This window comes from Equus quagga, chromosome 3 (genome assembly GCF_021613505.1).
Source record: "Equus quagga isolate Etosha38 chromosome 3, UCLA_HA_Equagga_1.0, whole genome shotgun sequence".
Classification (NCBI taxonomy): Eukaryota; Metazoa; Chordata; class Mammalia; order Perissodactyla; family Equidae; genus Equus; species Equus quagga.
In genome coordinates, this window is record NC_060269.1 from 85440169 (window position 1) to 85461917 (window position 21749).

At 43.1% G+C, this 21749-nt stretch overlaps 1 protein-coding gene across 4 annotated transcripts in view; it reads right to left on the minus strand.

Moving 5' to 3' along the window:
• HERC3 (HECT and RLD domain containing E3 ubiquitin protein ligase 3) overlaps window positions 1–21749 on the minus strand; it is a 100585-nt gene that overhangs the window by 78158 nt on the left and 678 nt on the right. For 2 of the 4 annotated variants that reach the window (XM_046655976.1, XM_046655972.1), the window contains exons 2-3: window positions 19482–19543; window positions 9129–9383 (exon numbers count right to left, since the gene is read on the minus strand). In XM_046655976.1, coding sequence (XP_046511932.1) covers window positions 9129–9354 — 226 coding nt within the window. In that variant the 5' untranslated portion in view covers window positions 9355–9383; window positions 19482–19543. Of the gene's footprint in view, window positions 1–9128; window positions 9384–16082; window positions 16154–19481; window positions 19544–21749 lie in introns of all 4 variants that reach the window. The other 2 variants (XM_046655973.1, XM_046655977.1) reach the window with 2 other exon arrangements.

Below are 21749 nucleotides of genomic sequence, written 5' to 3' on the forward strand. Positions count from 1 at the left end.
CATTCAAGTCATTCTTTTATCCTCCATCCTTAAAATTCAGCGATTTTCTTTAAATATAGATCACTCTGATCTTTGTTGACCTCACCTCAGCAATCTCTCAGAGCCCATATAAAACATGGAAAAATAACGAAATAACAAAACCTATGAGCTGTTTTATTTAACACATTACCCCTGCACTATGTGCCTACCATATTGTGCTTAGCACTAAGATACAAAGATGAGTAAGATACTAACACTTAGAAAATACACAATTCCACATCATATGTCATATAATGAACACTACAGAGAAAGTCACTGCCTCATGATGACAGCCATCAGTTTTGTTCTAAAAGCAGATGTGAAGTTGTTGAGCTCATAAAAGGAATTATAGGTCATAATATGGAGCCAAAATAAGACTCCATGATTCTACTTTAAATGCCAAAGACCCAAGTTTGCACATAATATGTCATAGGCCTTATGGAGTACATTACTTGTTGCTGACCCTCAGCCACTGCCCACTCCTTCTTCCTTGCCCGAGAACCCTCAGGGCCACCGGGCCCCTTCCCAAACCTAGGAGAAGAGCACAGACGTGCCCATCAGGGGATTCTTTTATCACTTAGGCGCACCAGAGGCTGGTCTAGGGCAGGCACCTAACCCAGGCCTGGCCAAGGAGACCAAACAGGATGCATGCTAGGGGGTTCCTGGGAAAGATTTTCCTCATTTCAAAAGGAGATACAAGAGAAGAAACTCCCCTTCCTGTCTGCCTTTGAATACAGCTGTGTGAGGATGTGATGCCTGGAGCTGTGGCGGTCCCCTGGTGACTGTGAGGGGACAAGCCCAAGGAAGAAAGTCAACAAACCAAAGAAGGCAGAACAGAAAGAGGGGAAGCACCTGGGTGCCTGATGGTGTCATTGTGCCCCTCATTTACCAATCTTAGGTGACAGCATGAGTTTTACTCATTGTTCATGCCACACGTACCTTAGTATTCTGTTACTTGCAGCTGAAAGCATCCTGGCTGATACAGACCATTTAAAAAAAAAGCAGGGATCAGACAGGTTCAGACCCCAGAGTGATCTCTTACGCAACTGCAGAATGCAGAAAGGAAAACCACTTACTCTCTTTCAGGGCATTTATATCCCTCTCCAAAGACGCACTCCCATCAAAGCTAACTGGAGCCTAAACTAACTGCCCAGAAAATCCAGCTGGACTCAGCATCAGAGGATTGCACTCCATTTTCTGAAGCTGTGGCAAGATCAAATCACCTGACTAACTGTTGCCAAACCACTTCAAGTCCCCCAGGAGCATCACAAAGTAGCCCTTGGTGTGCCAGCGTCCACAGGAGCCTAATTTGCTTTCCCTATCTTTGCAATTTTGGACCAGAACGCTGGAGGCAATGTTAACCGTGGCGTACAGATAAGATATAGGTATGCACGTCCTTATGTGGATAATCAGTTTTCACAGAGTGCCCAATGTATGCAAGATACTTATCTTGGGACCAATACGATAAAGGATTCCAAACAACTGAAAATAAAGAAAACAGACTGTCCTTTAAAACTCAAAATATATAAATGAGTATAATGTGTGAAGTCTCTCTTAATGACCCTAGGTTACATCATCTCCCTCTCCTGAATGCATATACCATTCAACAGAGTCTACAGTGTTAAGGGAACCTATGAAAATGATCAACACAATTATTTATATATGTGTGTGTATATATAAATATAATATATATTTATAATAAATATATTAATTTGTTAATATGCTGGAATAGTAGGATCAAAAAATTGTATTGGAAGGTATTAACATAAATTACTACTACTACTAATGATAATAATAGCTAGCACTAAGAGTGCTAGTTTGGGCCAGGCATTATTCTAAACATCTGACATGCAACTCATTAAATCTTCACAACAACCCTAACAGGTAGATATTATTATCATCCATGTTTTACAAATAAGAAAACTGAGACATAGAGAAAATAAGCAACTTTCCCAGAGTCACACAGTCAGGGAGTGGCAGAGCCAGGATTCCAACCCAGGTCGTCTGGCTCCAGAGTCTTATTCATTATACTGCCTCCATAATTAGCTAATGCTCTAAATTAAAATCATTCACAACAGTGATTTCAATTGCTCTGAGTCATTAAATAATTATAATAGAAATTGCAATATGTGTCTTAATAATGAGTGAAAAAAATGATTCAAAGCCTACAAGGATATGAGACAGTATATCTGTTGGAAAGTTACCAAAGATTTCAATATTACACCCTATCAAAGGGCATTTACTCAGGACAAAGATTCCAGTGGCTCTTGAAGACCCGTAAAATACCAGCTGACTAGATATACACCATCCAGACTGATAAATTCAGAAACATTTTATCTATCCTACATCTATCAAGATCACAGATCACCAAGATAGACAAGATCATCAAAATAGCCAAACAATGAAATGGTTATTGCAGCACAAAGACTCAGAAGGAAAGGGTGGCCTTACTCACTACAATCATGGAACCACCTTGGAGCACTGACACCATCACCAAGCTGTCCTTCTCTGGATTGCTGCAGCTCGCTCCTCCCTCCAGCTCAGAAACGTAAGATAAACTTGAACTGTGTATGTGTGTAGGTGTAAAAGATAACATTTGTTAGAGGTCAGAATTCAGCGCTGTTGGTGACCTGACTTAGACCAAACTCATCATTGTAACTCTGATTTTGACACACTTAAGACCTTCATCACCGGCTCAGCACATGGTGAACTGCATTATGTAACCTTTACCGGAACACATCTCGTATTTCCAGCCAGCCTACAAACTCCCAAAGGGTGAGCTCTACACTAAACATGTTGTGTTCTGACAGCATCTAGAACAAATGAGGAACCTAGTAATCTAGTCACTCAGTAAACATGTGCTGAATCCATGACTGAATGATAAGAAGTAAATAATTCAAGGAACAAAGAACAAAAGGCAAATTGCGAGGCAAAATGTGTCAGCCTGAGATATGAATTATCGTATGTACTTTCTCCCCAGATTATCTGGTTCTCAAAAGAGAATAAAAGAACAGGCTGACAGACAGTCATCTAATGATTTTAAAGATGAAAAGGGAACTGTTTCTCCGTACCTTTAATCAAAGCACCTTGATCATATTTGGTATTTAACCAGTAAATTCAAGAATACAAGCTTCTTGGTGACCAAGTTTATATCCTTCTGTTTCTTTTATAAGGACTGAGTGGAAATTAAATGTAAACAAGCAAAACAGTTTGAGAATAAAATTCTACTGGCCCTATCCGATCAGCCTAAGGTTAAAAAGACGTCTATGGACAAAATTCCAGGATTATTAACACCAATCTGTCAGTACCCAAGCAAGACTCCAACTCAACTCCATTTCCTGTTCTCCTTTACATATACCTGGGATAGTAACACTGACCTACTTTACAGAACTATCATGAGGATTCATCAGCTTAAAAATGCTAAGCACAACGAGATGAAGAGAGCTTAAAATACATATAGTTAACCACTTTTACAATTAACAAATGAACTGAGTCTCTTGTATCACGATGCAACACTGCAAATTTTAAGTCACAAATACCTTGCATTAAAGAATATGCTCATTAATAAGTATATATTTTCTAAAACAGTCAAATGTCTTTAAAGAAGTAAGCTGAGTACCATACACAGAAAAAAGTAATTTTTGATTAACCAAACCACAAAATAAAATTAAACGACGTTTGACAAAATTATTGAATGACAATTACTAAATGACAAATGATCCCTAGGCCTCTGGACCAGAAAGGTGTCCACTCAGCTATCAAAGAAGTCAACACAGTCCACAGGGTTTGATTACTACTATTATCAACATCATCAGAAAGAGCTGTGCAGCCTCCTCGACCTACTGCCATTCCTAATCAGGAAGGGACAGGGCCCAGAACAGGTGCAATGTTGAGATCTGAACATTTCCTATGGCACCTTCTGCCTTTTATATCAGAGTAATGCCCATGCAAACACGCACTTCAATAATAGGAAGTCATGACAAGTTTCTTCTATTTCCTTTCAGCTCAACTAGTTTGCTTTTTGGCAAAAGCTGATTAACATGACAGAGTTATTGCGTCCTTCAGATGCCCGAGAGCAACCTGATAAGCTAGTTGAAAGTGTTACAGGGGTAGCAGCAACCACAGCTCTGGGAACTGACGCTTTTTGCAATGTTCTGCTTTATAAACCTCATTTATCAAACAGCGGGAGAAGTGTTACATATGGTGATGGGCATTATGGAAATGCTTAGATGGAATACAAAATGTGAATATGAATTGGAATAAATTACCTGCAAGAGAGAACTAACTCAGGAGGAAGTGAAAGGAACCAATCACAAATATGAATCAAACAGGGCTGCACAGAAATGTCAGAGTCTGCTTATAAATTGTTACCCTTGGGGTTCACCATGAAAAGCTTTCCTGGGATGTCTATGTAGAATTTTTTAAATTTAACATAGTCAAATCAGATTAAACTAAATAACTGCACCCTGCCCCAGTTCTTGCCTACTCAAGATAGGCAGAAAGGTTAGAGGAGGTTTACATAAATTCAGTCATCACTAATAACACAAGGAGTAGCTTATGCTAAAGTCCCAATGTGGGAAATCAGGGTATGTATGGGGAAAGGCAAACTGTCCACTGAGCTGGGTGGGAATGAGAGAAGCATGGTGAATTGAGGTAAAATTTATGAATTTTTTTCTCAGAGCAACCAGTTTCTATTTTAGCTTAGTAAAATATTTCAAGATTTGCTTAATGTTCAGTTATAGATTAATCACTTTACTTATTAAAAAATCATCATTTAGGAAAAAACCCATGTTTTGTTTGCTTGCTTTATTCAAAAAAGAAGAGGCACACAAGTCTTCCCATAATGCAGCTCTGTAACTGTATGCCTTAGGAAATCAGGAAATGAATTCATGGGCAAAAATATGAGGAAATTAGTTACCAAAAATCCTACAATGCCCTAATCGATGAAACTTCTCTGATATTTGGGGGGAGATAAGGTTGATATCACAACAAAAGGGAGAGAATGGAGAGAAAAGTCTTATGGGAGAAGAATATGCAAAACAGTTATAATCCAATACGTTTTTTAAAAAGCTAGACATTGAGGATAGATGGGGCTCTGATATTCTGCCGACGAAAAACGCTTCTGGGAATCAGAGGCCTCTCTGCCCTTTGCTGAAGCACAAATGAATGAGTCATGGACACACCTAAGCTAGAACCCGAGGCTGCCCGACACACTGGGAAAACATCTGGGCCTGCCCACCGCGGAGTTTCAATATCCACGTGTCCTTGAACCACCCTCTGCCCACCACACAGAGGCACCCACAAAGCTGGTCACATAAGGCCAGCAGTAAGGAGAGAAATAGGAGTAAGGAAGGCACAGAAGCCTCAGGAGCAGCAAAAGCCATAGGAAACTATCAGATGTCCTCGAGGAGGAAAAAAAGCAGCCACTCTTAAAATCGCTGTGGAGTGCTTCATACTACTGCTCTGTCACACGTACAGGATGATGCCTCTGAAAAAACGAATCCGTTTACCTTGCAGCTGTGCCATTTAGAGACAAAGTGTAAGACCTGATACTTAATGACTGGCAGGACAGACTCAAGGCACACATTCAAACAGAATAGTTTCATCCTGCTACATCCGCCACTCCACCACCTTCCTCCACCTTTCTTTCCTCTTCACTCTTTTTAATCCTTCATACTGCAAAGTCCTTTGGTCTAGGCATTGACTGCCGAGTGGAAGTAACAGACCTGCCCCACTGTCCCCAGAAACACCTCTCTAGGGAGGTGGCCTTCGACCAAGCTCCCTCTCCAAAGACCACAGGGGTTACTTGGGGGTAGCAGTCCTGTGGGCCAGGGCCACCACAGGCTACCTGAAACAGGGTCTGTCTGTCACTGTCTTCCCCTCCACGTCGAGTGGCTCTCCAGGTACAGTTCTCAATAAGCACAGACAGAAAACAAGCTCATTCTTTTTCCCACTCATTATAAATAAACCCCTATGGTACACAGATTTAGAACACACCTACCTACCAATGAAAAAGTTAAAGGAAGAGAGGGAGGCGCCCACCCACATAATCTTTCCATTCAGAGAGGCACTATTCCGCAGCAGCGACAGAGTTTATAATTAACAGACAAGCTTAACCAACACAGAAACTTCTGGAATCGGTTGTAATTTACACTAGAGCCTTGCTTAGTCCAAATTTAGAGTACAAGCACAGGCTGGATTCCGTGGTTGGATCCGAAAGCGTTCTGAGCACCCTCCTGCGCGAGCTTCTTGCAGTCACCCAGCCCTGCCTCCAGGGGGCGGCTGCTGGCCGTGAGGCGCCGGCGGATCCGGCAACACAGCGGCCGCTCGGACTCCGCTCCCTGACCCCGCTCCCTGCCCGAGGCCCGCGGGCGCCGCCACCAGCCCACAGAGCTACCGGGAGCCCTGAGGTGTGCTCCCCAGGGTGCCTTCCAGAGATCTGCTCTCGGTGCACTGCGAGGTGTGGCCTCCCTACCCTGCCCAGGGCGACCCCTCCGGCCCGGGCTAGGACGAGCGTGTGCAGGAAGCCCGCCTGACAGAGCGCACGGATGGAGGCATGGCCGGAGCGGGCGGCCTCGCAGGCCAGGGCAGCTGGGCCGAGCGTCTTCACCAGGTGAATCGACGTCATCAGGAGCTCCAGCGCAGCAGGAAGCCTCCTCCTCTCACGGAAAAGGGAAGTGAGGCTCCGAAATCCAGAGTCAGAGGAGTACCGCTCCACCAGATTTGTCTGACCCCAGAGGTCATCTAACCAGGCAGTCTTTGCACGAGTGCTGGGAAGGTCTCCTCCGGGTCCCCAAAATACCCCCTTCAAAGGCTGGCCAGGGTGGGGACAAGTCCTTCAAGGATCACAGGTGTGAAGAGGGCCGTAATTAAGGGTCTCTGAGTCCTGGCGGGATGTAGACATTCCAGTAGGAAGGAGCACGCTGTTGGGCGGCGGGTGACCTGCCACTAACCCTCTGTAGGCTCCAGCTGTCAGACACTGGCTCACACTGGGAAAGAGGACGAGCAGGAGCTTCATGTCAGACCGTGAGTTTTCACAGGAGAAGGGGAAAGAAGAGCTTCTCCAACGTGAAAGCCATTTCTAAAAGTCAAAAACCTCCTGCCACCTCCCTAAGAGTTGTATATTATACTTCTGTATATATTGATTGGTAAAACATAATGAATAGGACATACTAACTGGAATGAATGGCACTTTTAACTGAATTCTTATTTTAGTGAAGAGGCTCTACTTACATTTGATGCCCTGTACTATCCAGTACCTTCTACCTATAAAGGTGTACATATGGACAACACTACCAACCCCTTCCTTGAAATCCCCCGAGTTCAGGGCGCACAGGTTAGAGAAACCCTGGCTGGAACAGTGGGTATTGCTCCAGGTGAGCAGGCTGGTGGGATGTCTCAGGGAGGGCTCCCAAGAGGGAACCCGGAGGCAAAGAATGGGCAAGGAGTCCACAACCACACTCCACACACTTTGCTTAAGACCAGCCTCACAGCCCGGCACCCAATAGTCAACACAAAAACTAATGACTATAAATTAATACTGGCATTTGGGCAGGGGAACTCTGGACCATAGCCACGTGCTACAGGAGGGAATAAATAGGAGAAAAGGAGCCCATGTCACAGAAAAAAACTAGCTCATCTTAATGCCAAACTGACTTGGCCAAATGAAAACAAAAGAGTAAAATCATATAGAAAAAACAGCAAGGCTGTTCTTTAAGGAAGCTTCAGTATTTTGATTTGATTTGGACTGAATAAAAAAGACAGCAAGTAACAAAGACAATGGCATATACCCATGCCAGTATGACAAATCAATAGGGCCACAATTTAAGACCCTATCTTATCATTTCTCACCAAAAGGAGACTCACTGAAACATCATCACTACCACTCCGAATGTAGCTGAAATGCAAGACTGAGAAAGTCCCTCATAGATCCACGCTACATAGATACGGAAGGTCAAACAGGTTCTTTAGGGAGAAAATGTGGGAAGAAAAAAAATCCAAACCAATACAGGTTAAATATGCACAGCACCTGTTATAAATAAACAAAAGACATGAGAACTTAACGAATCTAATTAGCCACCTACCTTTTCAGTTGATCTTCTCTCACTACACTCCATCACCAGTTTCACCACACTATTCAACGTTCTCTGAACAAGGACTGCAACTTCGTACCCATGCCTTTATCACTGGGAACACTCCAGTGTGCAATAAGCTTGGTGTTCCTGCCATATTCATACACATACACACACACACACAAACACACTTGCTACTCATGCATCCTATTCGACCCTCAAAGGCAGAATGAACCCGACCGCGCCCATCATATTCTTCAACTTACTTCACACATCCTTTCCACAGAGGATCCCTGGAGCCACATCATCACTCTCTGACTCGTCTTTCTACTCACAACACCAAGCACAGTGCTTAGTGCAAAATGCTTAACAAGAGCATTTTGCAGACATGGATGGACCTTGAGGGTATTATTTTAAGTGAAATAACCCAGACAGAGAAAGACAAACACTGTATGATTTCACTCATATGTGAACTAACACATGGACAAAGAGAATAGATTAGTGGTCACCAAGCGGAAGGGGGTTAGGGGGTGGGTGAAAGGGGCACATTTATATGGAACCGACAAATAATAATGTATAACTAAAATTTCACAATGTTATAAACTATTATGACCTCAATAAAATTTTTTTTAAAAAAGCATGCTGTAGAAATAAATGAATGAACAGGGAATTAGGAGGAAACGTTAGGGCAAGTTGCTTCTGAGATTGATTGTCTGAGGACTACCTATTCACAAAACAATCACAATGTCTTAGCATTCGATTACTGGGGAGAATCTATTTCTCTAACTCTGAACTAACTAGTCAACTTCCCTCCCCTGGTAACTGATATTACATATGTTACCTAATAAGGTAAAAAGGAAAAGTCTGGTTTTCCATCAAAAGGCTTGAATTAGACACACAAGTTCCAAAAAGTAGGGATCCCTGAACCATTCAAAGAGCCTCCTGAAAGAGTAACACTCGGTGAAGGAGTCTTTGACCAGCTCTTCCCCCCTGCTCAGCCTTTCTCGCCAATCAACAAGGCAGGCCAGGTGCACTCACCTGGCTTGTTTCCTTCCCTCTCGTGGCCCAGCTGGCCCTTGGTGTTCAAACCGCATGTATAGACTTCCCCATCCTCCAGAAGGAATACGGAGTGGTTTCCTCCACAGGCCACTTCCTTGACGCTTCTATCCGATATGAATCCACACACCTGTGGTTCAGCCACAATGCCCTGCAGGTTGGTGCTGATCCCAGGTTGGCCCAGAGACCAATATCCCCAACATAACATTGTTCTTATCCTTCAGGGAGTCATGTAGCCTAGAAGAGAGTTTTGTAAAAGAGGTTAAAAAAAAAGGATCAAAGAAAATCACTTTAAGTAATAAATGTAATCAATTAAAAAATAACTTCTGGGGGCTGGCCCCGTGGCCGAGTGGTTAAGTTCACGCGCTCCGCTGCAGGCGGCCCAGTGTTTCATCAGTTCAAATCCTGGGCGCAGAGATGGCACTGCTCATCAAACCATGCTGAGGCAGCGTCCCACATGCCACAACTAGAAGGACCCACAACTAAGAATATGCAACTATGTACCTGGGGGCTTTGGGGAGAAAAAGGAAAAAAATAAAATCTTTAAAAAAAAAAAAAAATAACTTCTGGGGCTGGCCCAGTGGTGTAATGGTCAGGTTCTCACATTCATGGGTTCGGATCCTGGGCATGGACCTACACACCACTTGTCAAGCCATGCTGTGGCGGCATCCCACATACTGAATGGAGGAAGATTGGCACAGATGTTAGCTCAGCAACAATCTTCCTCAAGCAAAAAGAGGAAGATTGGCAACAGATGTTAGCTCAGGACCAATCTTCCTCACAAAAAAATAAAAATAAAAAAATTAAATAAAATAAACTTCCCCTTGATACTCTTCAGATACCTTGCATCCCAAAATAGCACATATTAATATTGTTGAAAGTAGTTATGTTATAATAATGCTATTTTTGTGTTTTAGTAAGAGTTTTGAAAAACATTTCTAAACAAATTTTGTTTGTGTAAATGAATAGTGGACACAAACAGAATGTGGTTTTCAGATCACTGAGGAGAAACTCTGAGTCCAAGAAATTGCTAAAACAATCTTTGCAAACCATTATAACAGTTTTATAACCATAATAACAGCTTTTAAATGACCCTCATGACTTCACCTCATCCTTTCTAGGTGCACCTTTCCTTTGAGTTTTCTGCCTATTTAATTTTTTTAAAAATTCTGAACTAATTAACTCCTTTCGGTAACCTATTGTTAGCATGGATAGTAGTAAGGCACCATCTGAAATGAAAATAAGAAATGAAAAAAAAAATGTTATCTTCCCTACCATTCCCCCTTACGCATCCTTCGGGATCTAAGTCAAGCTTCACTTCCTACCTGAGCCTCTGGGGACCATTTCAGCCAGTCAGCCCGCATCCTTCTGACACATCTACTATCCTGCCCTGACTGGAGACTTTCTCTGTATCCTCTAACTTAATTCCTCAGCCAAATTTTAATCACCTTAAACAGAGACCACAGTGTAACATACACCTCTTCAATTTAGCAGGTACTCAATCAACTTTTGGCTGACTGATTACTGCTGACTCTAGACCAAAGTTTCACTCTCTTTTAAAAATTCATGCTTCCCTTTCACACAAAGAAAAACAGAATCTCATCTCTTTCTACCAATTCACACCCACGAGGACGGCTACAATCAAAAAGCAGAGATAAGAACAAGTGTTGGAGAGGATGTGGAGAAACTGGAGCCCTCCTACACGGCTGGTGGGACTGCAACATGGTGCAAGTGCTTTTGGAAAACAGGCTGGCAGCTCCTCAAAAGGCTAAATGTAAGAGTGACCATATGATCCAGCAATTTCACTCCTAGGTATACACCCAAAGAACTGCAAACATACATCCACACAAGAACTTGTACACAAATGTTCACAGCAGCATTATTCACAATACCAAAAGGTGGAAATAACCATCAATTGATGAATGGATACAGAAAATGTGCTATTTCCATACAAGGGAATATTACCTGGCTACCCATAGTAATGCTATCTGCCTTACTCTCGGAACTCTTATGGCTTTCAGGAAAGGCAGGAAAAGATCCAAAATAAAATATAAAAGTAAATCTCAATTTGCTGTCTTAAACAGAAGGTTCTGCTGCTTCTCAAGATTTTTGTTCCTTGTCTAGACGCTAGAACTACAAAGATATTAATCTTAAATGCTATTCTTTGAGTTAACTGCAAAGGAAGCAGAGATAAAATGCAAACTGGAGGTAGGAGTGGATATACATTTAAAAAGACCAGCAAGATCACATAATCTTTTCATAATTTTCCCAATTTGCTAAATTGCTGTATCCACACTACTATCTTTCTTCATTTTTAATGTTTCACGAATTTGTCTTCTCTCTCCTAGCAAGACTTACATAAGCAACATCACAGTTCTCACTATACATCAGTCACAGTGCCATTAAGCATTTTATATGATTATCTCATTTCATCTTCACAACAACCCTATGCCATAAGTACTATTTTTAGCCTCATTTTCAGAAAAAGCAAGGCTCAGAGAGATTAAGAAGCATACCCAGCTATAAGGAACCAGAACCATGATATGAATCTAAATCTAGGTCTGATGCCAATGTCCACACTCTTCTCCACTGAGCTACGCTGCCACCCAAGTAGATTTACATGTCACCTACAGAAGCAAGAACACAAAAAATACTTGTGGAATGACTAAGTTGTAGTCAGTATACAATAGAGGATGTCCTGGAAACTTGAAGATAAAGTTGCCCTTTGAGAGTGAAACTAGTCAGAATTAAGAGATAATGGATGAGATTAGGCAGCTGTAGCCTTAAGCCATCCCCCTAACCAGACAAGGACAGCCTATCTAAAAATACGGTACCAAGAAGCTATGATCGTATGTCTACACAAAGATCTATAAACAATGCCCACAGCAGCTTTATTCATACTAAACAAAAATGGCAACAACCCAAATGTCTAGCAACAGGAGCATGGATAAACAGACTGCAATATACTCACACAGTGGTACACTACTCGTCAATAAAGGGGGTGGCGGGGAGGCCATGACTGAAACACACTGATGTAAAAGAAAGCTGCAACTCATTGTGGTGCAACCTTTCTGAAAAATGAAGGCTGGTTTTCAAAACAATTCCTCAGGGGTGTTATCAACGTTTTTGTCTGTCTAAAATCTCTCCCCAAGTTCCTCTTTATCTGGTAACAAACTCTACCCCCTCTTGCACAAAGGTGAGAATTACCCCAGCCAAGCCAATCAGAGAACATCACCCCAAAGCCACAAAACATGACTCATGCCAAGCCAATCAGAGAATGCCACCCCTAAGCCACTGTGATTGGTGCAGGGACAGGTTCACACTGCCAACTGGGCCAGAGTCCTTCCCCATTAAGTTCCACGGAGCTCTGATGTAAGACTGCCCTTTGCCTCTGAAGGATAACCGAGGCTGCTGGGAGCTACCTTCCCTGCCACACGGAGGACACCTGTAAGACATTATGAAGCTATGAGCCACAAAGGTTCAAAAGTAAGAGACAGAAAGAGTCCCAGGGATGTGACTGAGCCTTGGATCCCTTCTTGCCTGGTGTCAGCACCACCACCTTCACTCTTCCTAAGCATGGGCGTTCTTCATTATTCATGGATTCCATACTTGCGAATCTGCCGACTCATTAAAATTTACTTGTAACCCCAAAATCAATACTTGGAGCATTTCCACAGTAATTTCCAAACATGCGCAAAGAGGTGAAAATTTTGAGTCACCCTCCACGCACATTCCCAGCCGAAATCAAACAAGATGATACTCTGCCTTCTTGTTTCAACGCGCACACTGTAAACAAACGGTCTTTTTGCAGTCTATTCAGTGCCTTGTTTTTCAAATTTTTATACTGTTTTTGTTGGTGATTCGGCTGTTTAAAATGGCCCCCAAGCATAAAGCTGAAGTGCTGTCTAGTGTCCCTAAGTACAAGCAGACTGTGATGTGCCTCACAGAGAAATACATGTGTTAGATGAGCTTCGCTCCTGCAGGAGTTATAGTGCTGTTGGCGATGAGTTCAACATTAATGATTCAACAACAGAGTACATCTGAAAAAAAGGAAAAGGAAACTCACTGATCTGTACATGTGGCTGCTCCAGAAAGTGCTAAAGTAACATCTATAATACATAACGATGCTATAGAAAAGCTGGAAAAGCAGCTGAATCTGTGGATTCATGAGAGGATGACTGATTGGGTGTGTAGTAGACAGCACTGCTGTGAGGCTGAAAGCCAAAGAAATTTACTGTCATGTTACCCAGGGTCAGAAAAACGTTAAAAACCCTTCTTGACTGGTGTTTTATCATAAAGAAATACTGCATACAATTCACCATTTGTAAGAAATATATATTAAATAAGACGTCTAAACAGAAACACACATGAAACAACGTTATATATCAATCGTTGACCAGAGGCTCTCAGCAGGAACCTAATCCTGTACTCCTCCAGGAGCAAGGCTCAGTACTCACTAACTCAGTGTTCACAGCAACTTTATACAACTACCACAAATAATAAGAATCCAAGAAATCCTTTTTTGTTTATTTGTTTAAGATTGTTTGAATTGGACTTCTGTCACTTGAAATAAAAAAAACTCCTGGGCCAGCCCTGGTGGCCTGGTGGTTAAGTTTGGCAGGCTCTGCTTCAGCAGCCTGGGTTCAGTTCCCTGGCACAGACCTACACCAATCGTCTGTCAGTGGTTGTGCTGTGGTGGCAGCTCACATACAAAAAGAGGAAGATTGGCAGCAGATGTTAGCTCAAGCAAATCTTCAAAAAAAGAAAAACTCCTGACTAATAATATTAAGAGCAGGTAAGACTTAATTTGAGCTTACTCTGAGTCTGGCACTTTTCCTATGTGTTTCACAGATACTGTATCATTTAATCTTCTGTGATGTAGTTACTGTTATTATCATCTCTAACTTAGAGATGAAAAAAGTGAAACCAAGAGGAAAAAAAAGGGGGATGAAGAAAAGGGGAAAGAAAGTGAGACAGAGAGTGCTGAAGTGACTTGTCTAAATCACACAACTAGGCAGTGGCAGAGTGAGGATTTTAGCCCAGAATAGGTGCTCCTGACCAGTATGCTAAATAATGAGAGGCCTAGAAAACGGACAGCCAAAAGGTCAGAACTTCCCAGTGTTGCCAGCACTGTCCAGAGAGAAAGAGTACCATGATCAGTCGACCTGACAATTTGATCTACTCAGTAATTATTGCCCAATAGTGGAGATGGGCAGATCAGACTCCATAATACTAGTCATTAAATTCACCCAGCCACTTGCCTGGCTTAGATTCCATGATTAACAAGCAACCTTAAATAACTTGGTTTCCAAGGCAGATCCTACTATGGAGAAAGAACTCTGTGACCGGTTGACCAAAGCATCCCAGCCTTCTTGGCATCTCTACTTCTCATTATTAATTTGGGATTCTGGATCTATTAACTTCTTTTAAGTTTGGTGAGCATGAGTCAGTCTTTGAGAGTCAGCTGAACTCTGGGTGCCCGGGCCAACTGCAAGCCTGGATAAGCAGCCTGAAGTACACCCTCATTCCTGAATGACTAGTAGAAAATACCTATGAAAAAAGACAAATAGGACTATTCAAAATCCTTCCCACTCAAGGTATAGTAATATAATCTTCAAGTAGTCGAAAACTACTTATTCAGAGAAGTAATTAAATAGCAACCACAAATAAGATGTATTCCTATGAATGGATTATTACCCCTAATTGGAAATATGGTCTAGGCCATCGTGATGCTCAAAGTACAACAGGAGGCACTGAAATCATCTAGCTTTCAGGAGAGAAGTTTTGTACATTGAAGACAAGCCAGTCGTTGATATAGCCTACACTGAAAAGTACACTCTGGTGGAACCCCCAAATCTAGTAGTTACTGGTACCCATGAATTTAAGGGTCTAGCTTCAGCAACGTTCTTCATCTCTTGGCATTTTGATTTCCTGGTCCTCCCACCCATTTTTCCTCACTCACTGTCTCTTCTCTCCTTCTAGAGGAGTAGCATCTTTTATTTCCCTTCAAAACATGCAATAACAAAAGGTGCTGCAGAAGAATACAAGGCTACACCCTGGCGCAGCACTGACACCAGCCACTTTGGCTGTCCCATACCACCTCAGTCCCAGCCCCTCCATTTCCTGCCTCTTATTTCCCCATCACAAAACAAAAGGAAGAAAGATGGACATTCCGTTCCTTCACTGTCACACCTGGTATTTTTCCCAGTCCTTCTCATCTATTTTTGGTAAAAGATTCAGGATAATCTTAGCAGAGCTTAACGGTCAAAAGGACTAAAGTTCAAGCCCTGAATTAACCACATGCAAGATGTGAAACCTTGGGGAAGGTCTTTAACCGCTCTACCCCCATTTCCTGTGTCTAAAGTGGGGAGAAGAGTGACAGGGTTGTTGTAAGGAGTAATCACAGAACACATGTGAAAAGCTCAGTGCCTGGCATACAGTATAAGTGACCAACAAACGCCAGCTGCTGTCGTGGCTGTTACTCCTCCTCCCAGTACTCTTCTCTGGGACCTCAGCAAACAGGATGGTTCCCAACAGAGGCAGGGGGGCACCTGCTTTCTTCCTGTGGTTAGCATCAGCTAGGCTGTGCCAAACCTGCACTAGAGCAAAGCCCCACCACTGCCACATGTTATCACTGTCAGCAGGGGACGCGAGGGTGTTAGGAGAAAGTGTTGTGCATGTATTTTCTTTTAAATTCTCGGGAGGACCGAGGGGAGATAAATCTCTTTTTATCAGTCCTTGTGAGTTGAATGCTAAAGGACAAGCTGCAGTTCCTAAACTCTGTCTTATTCATCAGACTGTGCACACAGTGCCGAACAACTGATTCTTATTCCTTGGTTTGAAAGTCACTGAAACCTAAGTAACACTCAGGCAGGACTTCGAACCTCATTTATAACAGGAATAACCTTCCTTTCAAATAAGCTGAGAAGCCATTACCTGAACGGTGTAGGGGGAAAGGAGAGTCTCTTTCAATAGCAGGAAAAGGCAACGTCCAAGGCTTCACGGCTCTGCAGGCAAGCAGAATCCCCAAACGCAAGCTTTAAATGTGGAGCCAAAACTCAAATGCAGAATTAACTCCAGTAACAAAGAAGATTCATTACAATGATATGCTTTACTGTCAAAAATGTTACTACCACAGGCAGAAATGGTACAATAGGCAATGAGAAGTTTTCAACAATACGAATCTACTCCTCGCTGTTTTCTCTCTCTCCTTCACTTCAGCTGGTCTTTGGTCCTCTGATCCTTTCAGCCAACACAGGAAATATTCCCACCCCTCCCCTGATGCTCCCCATACAGGCGATGCCCTCTTCATTACCTGGGGCGGGACTTTGTTCTTTTTTTTTTTTCCTGAGGAAGATTAGCCCTGAGCTAACATCTGCTGCCAATCCTCCTCTTTTTGCTGAGGAAGACTGGCCCTGAGCTAACATCTGTGCCCATCTTCCTCTACTTTATATGTGGGATGCCTACCACAGCATGGCTTGCCAAGTGGTGCCATGTCTGCAGCCGGGATCCAAACCTGTGAACCCTGGGCCGCTGAAGTGGATGTGCCACCGGGCCAGGTCCTGGGGCTGGGCGTTGTGAAGCTAGAAGAATGATCTCTCCACTGTCTGCATAAGCTCTGGGCTGCCGGCAAAAGATATTTGACCAGACTGGCAGGAACTGAAAAGTGTGACAGTGCCAAGTCAAGGACACAGAGAAATCAGGACTCTCATACACAGCTGGCAGAAGTATAAATTGGCATAGCCACTTTGGAAAACAAGTAGGCATTATTTAGTGAAGATGAAGATGTCAATACCCCACAGCACAGTAATTTCACTCCTAGCCATATGACCAGCACTGTTCAACTTATCAAGCATCTAGGGAGCTCCTGCACCACGCTGAAAATTGACGATACAAAGACGGGTAAAACCTGGAAACTGAGAACTTTCTGTGATGATGGAAATGTTACATATCTGCACTGTCCAATATGGTAGCCACTAGCCACATGTGGCTACTGAGCACCTGAAATGTGGCTAATGCAACTGAGGAATGAAATTTTAACTTTATTTAATTTTAATTAATTTTAATGTAAGCAGTCACATATGGCTAGTGACTATCTTACTGCACAACGCAGCAAGAAACTCATGAATATATGCCCCAAGATATATGCACAAGAAAGCTCATTTCAGGATTGTTCGAAATACATAAAACCACCCAAATGTTCATCCATAAGAAAATGGATAAACTGCAGCACATGCATAAAATACAATACTGTACAGCAGTTAGAAATAAATGAACTCCACCTACAAGCATGAGTGTAGCTAAATCTTAAAAACAGTGTTGAGAGGGGGAAAAAAGTCACAAAAGAACCCAGAGTATGATGCATTTTTACAAAGTCCAAACACAAGTATAGCAAGTATTTGGAGATAAAAACATTAGAGGTGGTAAAACTATGAAGAACGGCAAAAAAATGATCAATGCAAACTACAAGGTAATAATTATGGGGGCAATAAAGACGGAGGGTAGAATCTGGAAGGAGCTTCGACAGCATAGCTGATGTTCTGCTTTTGTCCTTTAGTTGTTGTTTTTTAGCAGATCTATTACATATATTATTTTATGCCGACAAACACTTCACAATAAAAGAAAACGAAAAGTACTACTGAGGCAGGATCCCTGCTTCTTGCATTTCACCACCAGTTCCCCGTCCACGTGCAGATTGGGAGCTTCTCCACAGAGGGGACTGGGTTTGTCTCATCTCTGTACCTCCAATTCTCAGCATAGTAGGAGTAGAGGAGATGTTGATAAGTGCCTAGTGAACTGAACCCGAACCTGAGAAAACCAGAACTCCCACCATCTAAATTTGTTAACAGTTTTGTTTTCCAGGTAACGTCAGACAAACATTCCCTATGCAGTAACAAAAAATAATAACGTATTTTATCCATTCTAAAATGCACTCTCCCCTCACCACATTTTAGCAGATCTGAAAGTAGAAGTCCTTTCACATTTAAGCTGTCATTAAGTAGTGGTCTTTCTCAATATTGGAATTGAGAATGTAAGCTCCACGAAGGAAGGACTGAGCTGCTTTTGTTCATTTTTCTATCCCTACAGACTAGAAGAGGATCTGGCACATAGTAGGGACTCAATAAATAGTTGTTGAATAAAGAAAAGGTAAGTTAGTATTACCACAAGCCTACTGTGCATCTGAATCAGTGCTAAAAACTTGACAGATTATTTAATTTACCCTTTACAATAACCTTGAGGCTTAGCAAGATTAAGTCGTTTGCCCAAGAACATGTAAATAAGCAGCTGAAATGGAAACTTAGTAAGTGGCAAAGGCAGGATTCGAATCTCAACTACTCGACTCCAAAGTGCATGCCCTAAACATGGCAGTATACTATCTCTCAAACAAAACACAGGCAAGGGGCCAGCCTGACGGCACAGTGGTTAAGTTTGCATACTCCTCTTTGGTGGCCCAGGGTTCACAGGTTCGGATCCTGGGCACAGACCTAGCACCGCTTGTCAAGCCACACTGTGGTGGCATCCCACATACAAAATAGAGGAAGCTGGCACAGATGTTAGCTCAGCGACAATCTTCCTCAAGTGAAAAGAGGAAGATCGGGAACAGATGTTAGCTCAGGGCCTATCTTCCTCACACACACACACACACACAAAACAGAAAGCCAAGCTACACCCCTCCTCCAAGTTTGAAAGTAAACGTTTAAAGTAGATGTTACACACAGTAAGTGAGCTCACAGTAGCTGAATCACTGGTGATGTTCACAGGCAACTAGAACCTAGGTTGGCCAAAGAATGAGGGGTGAGTGAAGCAATCTCAAGAGAGTTAGCCAGGCTTTCCTTCACGTCCACCCTAAGTTATAATAAAACTAATTCACTTACTGGTTCACACTCAGAAACACATGCCCCAGACACCGGCAAGTACTATTTCTAAATGTAGTAAATGTCTAAAGGGAGCTGAGTTGTATCATCAAAGGGATCATCTTATTAAAGAGACCTGAAAAGTCCATTTGATCCAACCTCTAGGCAAGAGACTTACACTCCTAACCTCATTTTAATGAAGCCTTCCGAAGCCAAATAACTTTGGTCCTCTGAGAAGTAAGTAACTGAAGCCGAGACGAGAAACTAGGTCTGCTATCTCCTGGCTCACCCTGTTCTCCTCACTACACCACAGCAGAAGGCAAGCACTAAGGATGTGTCAAGGTCTCTCTCTAGACAGCTATACTAACCTAAGTCCTTTACATAGGTGATCGTGTTCAACCCCTCATCAATTCCATGAGTTAGATGTTATCTCCACGTGTAAGATGAAGAAACTGAGGTTCAGAGAACTTAAGTAACTCACCAGAGGTCACACACTTGGCATTTGGACTAGAAGGCAGAATGGTTCCACTTTACCCTGCAGATCTGCAAGTGAAAGAAAGAATAATTTACATTAGCACAGAACTCTATAAAGTGCTTTCGTGTTATTGAACACAAAATGAGAAATAAACTTCTGAAAATAAGAATATCTTTAAATTATACCAGCTTGCATATTCCCCAAACATTGTATCTCAAGACTGGAGTTTGGCTAAACACCAATAAGATAACCTCTCACCGACTATAAAGATGTCACCTCTAAAGGTGAACTAGAGACACAGGTGGCACCTGAAAAAATTCCTGGCGTTTGTAGTAGATATAAAAGTAAAAATAAAATTATTTCTAAGTCCTTCATTTACATTAAAAATTTTCTGAAAAATATTCAATTTTGTCTATTTTCCTCCATTTTGTCATCTACCACCCATATTATAGCTTATTTGCCACAAGTGTTTTGAAGACTATCTTTCCTTCCTTCTCATCACCACATCCTCTTTTGTGCAAAACCAAATGAGATTATCTGAGAAGCACCTTAAGTCTCTCAAAAGGAAAAGTACCGCATGATTTTAGGATATTATCATAACTTTACTTCTATCTTACTATGAAGAAAATCCCATTCACTTTGGAGAATATTTCTTTTATTTCTGAAACTGAAGCAAAACTATCTTGCATCTCCAGTAGGGGTGCAGCCAGTAGGGGTGCAACACTCATTATGTTTTTTTAAAAAATGGTTTTAATTATCATGCAAATCTTAAGAATTTTCATTCTGTTACTCAGAATGAAATCCTATAACCAATGGCTCCAACCACACCATTTGGAACATTGTGGAATATGTTTCTTTCTTCAGAAATAAAAACCCAACTACTTACTGAACAAGTAAAACTGCATGCTAATCAACTGTGTTTTTCATGTCAAAGGGAGTTGTTTTGCCAGAGAGGTTTCAAACTTTCCTCCTTGATTTCCACTTACTTTCTCTAGAAGGTTCCTAGCTTCGATGTGGACAATGATGATTCAAAATGATTCATCTATTTTGCTTTAAAATGGGGTTAAATATATTACTCCCCTTTTCTGATTTATAGTGTTATTCTCCTCCCCCCAGGGTAAACGAAAGCACAAAAAACTAGAGCCCCACAGTAGCCGGCCTACTAAAACAAGACAGACATCTCTCTCCAGAGTTACTGCATTGAAGTTAATCCTCATTTTATTTTCCTTTCGCCTCAGTCTGGAGTTAAAAATCGGCTTACTTGATGTTATCAAATCATCAAATGAAAGTTTCTAGAAATAGCTTCCTATTTGCGGAAAGAGCCAGAAGACAAAAAAAATGGAAGAGAGCTCTTCAATCGTCTTTCCTAACGCATTCCGTGAGTAATGAATGCAAGCAAAATCCTGGAAGGCTGAGCTCTGAATTTAAGGTACTTCCTAACGGGGCGGATTTAAAAGCTAAAGTAAAGTGTAATCAGGCAACAGCCAGAAACACCGACGTATCAAAAGCAAAGTTCAAATACATATTCCCCGGAGCCCACGATGCACACCCAGAATCAATGCAGTCGCTTTAGGTGCCGTCTCTACAGCACTGCCCCGCTCATCTGTTCCAGGTCCACACGCTCCCGTCCGCCAGTTGTCCTGTTTGGCCCACTCCACACATTTACAAATGACTCAAAGGCCACCTGCCCCCGAACGCCCCAGCTCCTGACGCCCCCGCGCACTTACGTGCCCGCACACACACACGCGCGCACACGTGTCCGCACACACCCTCGCCCCGGCTCCGCCCAGGAGGTGGACTCGGGCCAGGCGAGCCGGCACGGCCTCCGCCAGGTGGGTGGCGCCGGGCGCCGCGGCCCCACCGGCGCTGTCACCGGGACGCTGAGCCCCGCGTCCTCAGCGCAAACTCCTCGGCGCCGCCGGGCTTCCCCAAACCGCGGAGGCCTCGGCGGCTCCCACTGCGCGGGGAAGCGCCCGCGCGCCGCACCGCGAGGGGGTCCCCGGCGGCCCGGGCTTGAAACGGGGGCAGGCGAGGAGGAAGGGGAGGATCTTCTTTTTGACTTTCTGCGTCGCAATTCCTCGCGCTCTGCGGGCAGCGAGCCGGGGCGGGGGGCGCTCCCATTTGTACAGCCGCTTCCGGCCCTGCCGGGCGCGGGGGCTTTTTTGGCCCGAGGGCGCGCGCTGGGTCGGGGGCGCCCCGCCCCGGCGCAGCCCCGCCGCCCCCGCCCCGCGCCCGCAGGCACTGCAGGCGCCGCGCCCCGACGTCCCGCGCGCC